This window comes from Varroa jacobsoni, unplaced genomic scaffold, assembly GCF_002532875.2.
Source record: "Varroa jacobsoni isolate VJ856 unplaced genomic scaffold, vjacob_1.0 scaffold_144, whole genome shotgun sequence".
Classification (NCBI taxonomy): domain Eukaryota; kingdom Metazoa; phylum Arthropoda; class Arachnida; order Mesostigmata; family Varroidae; genus Varroa; species Varroa jacobsoni.
Genome location: NW_019213046.1, coordinates 18,174 through 25,784, shown reverse-complemented (window position 1 = coordinate 25,784; position 7,611 = coordinate 18,174). Strand labels below are relative to the sequence as shown.

The window sequence follows — 7,611 nt, the reverse complement described above, 5'->3', positions numbered from 1 at the left end:
AGGAAAATAAGGAATCGGCTTATATTTTGTTGCAACGTATGCTCGTATAGATTTTATTTTGCATATGTGACACTGGTCGCGATGCTGTCACTGATTATTCTAAATCGCTCATTGCTGAGTGTTGCTCACGTACTATGCACAGTAATATATAGTCAATGACACTATGCACAATTAAATCAATTTTTTATATAGATGCACCGATTTCGTACCTACAAATCAGTGCTTCAATGGTATACTTTTCTATGAGGTTCTTTCTATAGCACAAGTACTACACAAAAACATAGAATTAATAAAATAATTAGGTAGAAATACATTTGTAAATATAGCACAGCTCATGATACTTCGAATCTATTTACGTGGATACGTAAATCTTGACTAATGTTACCCACGGTAATTCATCACAAACGAGTTTCCGAGTATATGATCTAACCTGATTATGTACATAAATATCAATATTTGAACATAACATAACATAACCGCTTATTTTTAGTTTTTGTTTGAAAGATCAAATTAAAAATAAGCTTCAAATAAACGAACAAAAACAACGCTTCATTCTTCTTGTATGTTCAGGCACAGAGCATCGATTGGTGTTCAAGATGTTTGCAGCCAAACGTACCCTTTAGTTGAGCGATTTCTGTATACGCACAATGTGTATAGACATGATTCTTATAATTTGCACGTAATTGCAGTGTTATAAATAAAAAATTTACTATATCACAAAAATGTTAAAACGACTTAGGTTTTTCATTGCATATGCATTATTTGAGATTTGTATTACATTAATTTACTACTCTTTGGAAATATTCACACAATTCGAATGCACATTTTACTATCTATGTTTACATACATTACTTCAGGGAGTGTCTACATGGGAGATAGAAGCTCTTTCATTGAGAAAATAAATATATTTTTATAAATATCGAGCAGCTGTCTGTTGTGGAAACCACAGTCAAATATGAAATCACAAACTTATTGACTGATTACCGCCTTCAGGGCAATATAATGTAAATGGTTGTTTAGCTTTATTTTACTTTAGTAAAAGAGTTGTTGTACCATATCTTACAGCTAGTTTTGTTTTTGCTTATCCGTTTGCTTGTCACATCTGGAAGCGGCATGCTGACATAACTTCTGCTACCTCGTTACCAAGAAAACCAATTAACTTTATGCAGTTCTATGGCTGGCCTTTTCAAGACTGGTAAATACATTTTTGGTGTAAACGTATTGTTTATATATTCGACATTGAGGCTGCCATTATTAGTAATGGTAATCATAGTATATATGATAATTTTATAGTAGCTAGTAATAGTATATTGCATAATGTTGTACCACCAGAGAGCAGGCCACCACACATATAACTAGGCTCCTGTTGTTTGGTTCACACCGTATCACGTTCAACCTTCACGGCTCCAGATTCCTTTTTTGCGCTCGTGGCTGTCGCCGCAGGTCGCTGCATCACGGGGTTCATTCCGACACCAGCTACTGAAGCTCGAACAATCATTGTTTGAGCGGCTGGTGCCTGAACTCGTACAGGTTTTTGTCCTGAAGTAGGCGCAATAGCCCTAACTGAGTAAACGCGAGCATGTGTCGGTGGTGAAGGGCGTGCAGCTGGAGGTCGAGGGGATTTAGGTACCGGTGTAGTGATTGGCGTAGGCCGAAACGCTTTAACTGGACCACCCGGTGCAGCAACGCAGGCCGTAGGCCCAGGGGTTCGCGGTACCATTGGAGTATACCTTGAAGTTCGCATTGGCACCACGAGACGAGGCGTCGTCATCGATGCTCTTATCCCAGGCGGTCTAGGTGCCGTGGGCCGTACGCGAAGTCGTGGCGGAACCGGAGCCACTGGTCGTGGTACTGTCGAATTCGGTATCGTCTTTGCTGTCACTGCTGTTCCTGCCACTGCTACAGTGCCCACAGGCATACAGGCTTGTGTTGAGCTCGAAGCTTTCTCCTGACTAGGTGTAGGCATTTCCGTGCTAGTTAGGTTATTAGCTGCTTCTACTGTGGCCTCAGCAGTGGCAGCTTTAGCAACCAACCGGGCGGTCGCACTCCCTTTGGTCGGACCACCGGAGCGCCGCAATGTAGCCGGGCCCTTTCGCGAGCTGCGAACAACAATTGGCCGTCCGCGAGGCGTTGCAGGGCTGGCCGAACAATCTGTTTGTGAAGTCGTAGGAGCGGGCGCGCGTACTTTGAGCACTGCTGCACCTGCCCCGGTCGGGAGAGATAAGCGTGGTTGAAGCGTGACCACGTCTGAACCAGCAGGTGGTCGATTAACTTTAGCTACATAACCACTCTGTTTCGTACCATCTGGTAGAATGAGCTCACCAAACTGCCACGTCGTATCAGGAGTTGCCTGCAGTTCTTCAGTTAGACGGCGTTTCACGCCACGTAGCTCCGAGTTCTCTTCTTCAGTTGCTTCGGTTTTGACTTCGGTGTCTATTGTGGACTTAATATCTTCGCCAGTCACCTCTTCAACAATAGGCTCCCGCTTGACGTGGAAAGCCATAGGCACGAACACTCCCATCGGAGAAGGTACTTTTCCGGCTTGACTTTCCTCCATTTGCCGTTCACGCAGTTCAGCTTCCTATAATACAAATGTGCAGGAGGCATATTCTGCAGTCAACTCTACAAGAATTTAGCACTCCACGAGTATCAGGGCAGCCAGCTTTTCAATGGAAGTCTTGTATTAGATACAATTTTAATTTTTTACTAACCTTTCCAGGTGAAATGATTACTTCAAAGTCAGGTTCCCCTTTACGACAGCTTTTTCGCATCTTTTTTACTTCCAACGCTTTGCATCGACGCGCCTCATCATCACGAGTAGATTGGAGCGACGCTTTTGAAGAACGCATTACTTCAAGGCCCGACCTTAGTACGCTTTCCAGTTGGTCTAAATCGACGTTGTGGTCACCCTGAATGAATATAGGTATCACAGCGTATTAGAGCTTGCACTTTGCTGAAATTATATCTCAGCATATAATTCATTTTTGCACTAATCTTTTGTTTTTTATAACGTAAGGCTTTTCTTGACGACGCGCACCTTTAATAGGTCAACGAATTCGTCGATAAGCGGTTGTAGCGTCACCATACGTTCCCTGTAGTTGAGGCGGTGTAATCTACGCAAACACTCTGGAAGCCCAATTGTGTCTTCGGCGAGACTCTCTTCCACCCATTCGGGTCCTGGATTTCCTTGTTTCCCGGCTACCACATGAATGTGCGGGCACATTCGATCCATGTACATGTACGTGCGACAGGTGCAACCGTACCTGCGGGACACGAATAAGCAAAATTCGTAATCGCGGATATTAGCTATGACGCACTTAAAATATTGAATAACCGTCATGTAGCCAAACATCAATACTGACCTGAATAATATTCTACAGCGTACTTTATAATATATGCGTATTTTTCTCGCAAACACCAGAATTATACATTTCCAGGTTACACTTTAACGTCCCTCTGTTGCACATTTTATTAAGCTTTATTGAAGTTGCATATTAACAAAATAATTTCACTACACGTCCCAAATTAAAATGATACCAGAAAATAGACCACATTCCTTGCATCAATCTACTAGAAAAGTTAAACATACGTGTTACATGTACCATTTTGTAAAATGTAATAACTTTATCAAGGCTTTAGATTTATTTGTTATAGCAAATCGTATTGAATGAGACTGCCATTTTACTAACATTTAGTAACATATGAACGTACCTGTGGACACAAACTCCACATTCATCACACCGCCGTTCGCATGTCACGTGAGGCGACTTTCTTGGAAAAACAACCGTTGTGATATTTTCCTTTTTGCACACTTTCTGATTGTTCAATCCGTCCAAGTGGTAGTGGCCAGAAGGCCTATGCAGCACCACACGTACCTCACCAGGCTGGAAGAAATTGATAATTACTTTAAAGAGTCGCATATATTATAATTACCGTATAATACAAATTTGATCTCGTTAATACATCGTACTTACCTTCAGAAATATTCATTCGGTTTAGACAAAAAGAAGCTTCATCCATACCGCCGACTGCATATATGCAACTTGATATATATAAAAGACTAAACATTTTCTTGGCAAGAACATCTTGGTTTATATGGATTCTACAAATTGACTACTACTAATTGATGGAGCAAATAATTCTACATTCATTTTTGTATATTACTTTAATTGTGTCGTGAGGGTCAATTCTGGCTTTTTCTTCATAAACTTTTCCCTCGACGTCAGCTCCTCCTAAAGCTCGTTCGGAGAGGTGATCATGGATATTTCGTGCGAGGAACACCCTTAAGTAATTTATGTTGTCGCTGACCTTTACCTGTTTTTAAATAAAATTGAATCAGCGGAAATACGAACATTAATGTGCAGCCATTTTAACTGCGGAGCCATGCCAACGGTGTCAGAGATGATGAACTTATGAAGTGGCTTTCAACAGTTCTTGTGACGAAAATTGCTCACCATTGCTCTACTAGGCTGACATTAAAAATGTCACCTTCCTATGTCCAAACCTTGCTGTGTGTGTCCATGTTCCAAACTGTGCTAATCTAAGCAGAAATTTCAAACGTTTGGTCCAGAACCATGTGTTCGATGATTTACTCCATTGGCATGTTCATGTAACGAAAATATGCGTGTATGTAAAATACCTACAGGCACATCAATGCTTCCGTTTTTGTCGTCCACTCCATACTTCTTGAAGACAATCTGGAATAGGTTATTATCCAGACAGTGTACCCTACTCAGATTCTGGCCGAAGTAACGTTTTGCGCCCTCCAGGATGATGGCCCTTCGTTTGTAGCCGCGCTCCACCAAATCCTTGATCCACATCTGCGTTTCGACTGACAAACTATACAACAAAACAATGAGTCAGGTACAGTTCAGCCTTAATTCAATTAAAAAAACGAAAGCTAACTTTACTACATTATATCATGGATGAGATTAAGTCGGAGCAGATCATATATTTTTAATCTATTAGCCGTACAAAACAAATGGTGAGCTTAGAAGAAGTTACAGCTAAAAAATAATAAATATTCACAAAATATATTAAATAATGTAGTTAGTAAAAATTAATAGTAGCTATTACTTCTACTGTTTATTGTAAAATACCAACCCAAAATCTAGCAAGCTGGGTTTATGGCCAATATGGGTTCTCCAATAGGTTACGAGGATTCGTTCACTGTGCGGTGCTTTGGTGACGACCATGGCTGCTGGACATTCAACTCCTAATTTTCGTCTTGCTGCCCAATCCGCTGCTTCCCCTGCAATTCGCCCACTTCGTAGGCAGCTATATTGGCCAGCTAATTGTCGCCACTGAGGTTTGCCAATGATAAACGTCGACAAGTCTTGTTCTTCGGTTAGTTTTTTCCAGCGCTTGAAAGCAGCCACGTTTTCGAATTCATGTCTGCAATGGCACACAAGGAGTTAGGAATAAAATTGCGTTACAACAATTAGCTGTAGTATGAAATCATTACGTTAGTGTGGCAAGAATCTGCTGGTAAAAACGTTGCATGGTTGCATGATTTTGTTTGAGAAAAGAAAACAGATCTGTATGTAGAATTTGTACGTACTCGGTGCACTCGAGTCGTTGACCATGATCATCGACGATATGGCGGACAAGCCTCGCGTGATCGCCTTGCTCCTGTCGACACAAAGGGCAGAGTTTCTCAGGAGCCTTTCCAGAATTTCGAATACGATGTCCCCGAACGTGTAGCCTCATATGGCCATATACGTTGGTTAGTGTGGCAAACGTATAACTGCATTCTGGCACTGGGCAGTGATACACTATAAGACATACAGGCGAAAAGTTTAGTTAAACTACTTACAGTTTACAGATGATTAAACTTCCATGACCTACAAGGAATACATTACGCACATACGTAAGTTTTAACCGATGCACTAGTTAGAAAACGCGTTACGTAACGCCAGGCTAAGCAATTTTAATCATACTACGCTTAAATCAAATAAAACACCCCTCTGGGTCCTCTTTGAAATATCCTAAAATATTTCTTGAAATCAGTCTTACCTTTTTTTCCATCAACCACCTCCATGGTTGCTTTTTTAGCCAATCTTTGGCAGTTCTCTTCAGTAATCTCCGTTCTGAAATTTCCGATTTAACTAGTAGTATATCATGCAAAATTTATCTTAAATAAATTTTAATATTATTATGTTAGTTAGTTTTATGATGCATGTAAAGAGCAGACACAACAACAGAAAAGCGTCTTCTGATGAGCTCTGCACTTTGCTAATTGACCTCACATGAATAAAAACATACATACAGTTGAAAAACAACATCTTTCTTTACATTTTCCTATCATCAAACCCGGGATCAGCGTAGTAAACAACTTACTCGACTAGTTCTGTTCGATCGGTGTTCCAGACAGGCATCGAGGTGGCGAATTCTTCCGGGGGTCGAGGAAAAGCACGCATGTTCCCCGTCAGAAGGACAGCTGAGGCCTCCTCAAATGACGGTGGCGGTGGAAGACGAAGTCCTCGGTCCAGCGGTATTGGAAGCGTCGGTTCCGGTCGATGATTGTGTGCGTGTTTTCTTTTTGATATTGATTAAAAACATGACTATGGGGAAACTATTTGTTTTTTTTTTTATTTTCTGGGATTAAGAGAAACGTATAGATTTTACTAGGAACGTTTCGTCGTTTTGTTTTTCGTATATTTATCAAATTAAGTAACCCTCAAAAACGGTCGCAGTGGGCCGCTCCCATAAACAACGATTTAACGTAAAATTAGGTTGAGCGACATGGCTTGCGAGTTCAGCTAGTATACGCAATTTGCATAAGAACTAAGCTACCTTCTTACGAAGCCACCGTCATGTGTAAGTATCGCGTAAGCGTGACACCGAGCTCCTTTGACTCGAGCAAAGCGGCAAGAGTATAGCCGATGAGGTCCCACCTAAAACAAAGCAGAAATGAGCAGAATGGCAGTTCAGAGGCTTACACAGTGCTAGCAGGCCGTACTAAAAAGTTATACTAGTAAAATAGCAATTTTTTGACCTGCGACCGACGCTAATTTAAAATCTTTATAAATCGTTCCTTCTACTTGAAGATGAAATAAAAGGTTGTTTCCGTGAATAATATCATTATTTGTCAATAACCCTGATCCTTTTTAGTTAAACAGAACAGGAACTAAACACGATAATGAAGTCGCATTTCTGAAATAGCAGTTGCAAAATGCATGTGGTTTACATTCGTTCTTACTTGTTTGCGATATCTCATAAGAAATGGACCAATCCCTCTTTCAACTACTAAATCAAGTTCGTCGTTATGTTGTGCGTCTGGTGGCATCCCGCTTAAAGACCCCGGCTGCTGCGATTGTTGCTGATGTTGTTGTTGGAGTGGGTGTTGTTGATCCTGTTGCTGAGGGTCTGATGGCTTCTGTTGATCGTCACGTCTTCGATGTCCTAACCGCTCGTCTAAACCTGCTGATTAACAATTAGACGCAATTAAATTTTTCAGGGAAGATTGGTAATCCGAATAGGAATGAACCTCCTAAAAGAGCAAAATTATTGATAAAAACGAAAACGTAGAACAATACCCGAAATTGAAAGTTGTAAATGGTTATTTAATCTTTACGTATCATCTTTTAAGGCAAGATTTACACACGTACT

The 7,611-nt window shown here is 40.8% G+C and overlaps 1 protein-coding gene across 3 annotated transcripts in view; it reads right to left on the bottom strand.

Annotated features, from left to right (window-relative positions):
• Positions 1-19: 19 nt before the first annotated feature.
• LOC111269165 (uncharacterized) overlaps positions 20-7,611 on the bottom strand; it is a 10,631-nt gene continuing 3,039 nt past the window's right edge. For 2 of the 3 annotated variants that reach the window (XM_022848600.2, XM_022848583.2), the window contains 12 exons: positions 7,202-7,425; positions 6,796-6,896; positions 6,340-6,537; positions 6,016-6,089; positions 5,561-5,774; positions 5,104-5,394; positions 4,644-4,839; positions 4,165-4,314; positions 3,712-3,884; positions 3,038-3,263; positions 2,712-2,909; positions 20-2,581 (listed from right to left, as the gene is read on the bottom strand). In XM_022848600.2, the coding sequence (XP_022704335.1) occupies positions 1,376-2,581; positions 2,712-2,909; positions 3,038-3,263; positions 3,712-3,884; positions 4,165-4,314; positions 4,644-4,839; positions 5,104-5,394; positions 5,561-5,774; positions 6,016-6,089; positions 6,340-6,537; positions 6,796-6,896; positions 7,202-7,425 (3,251 nt within the window). In that variant the 3' untranslated portion in view covers positions 20-1,375. The remainder of the gene's footprint in view (positions 2,582-2,711; positions 2,910-3,037; positions 3,264-3,711; positions 3,885-4,164; positions 4,315-4,643; positions 4,840-5,103; positions 5,395-5,560; positions 5,775-6,015; positions 6,090-6,339; positions 6,538-6,795; positions 6,897-7,201; positions 7,426-7,611) is intronic. The other variant, XM_022848591.2, reaches the window with a different exon arrangement.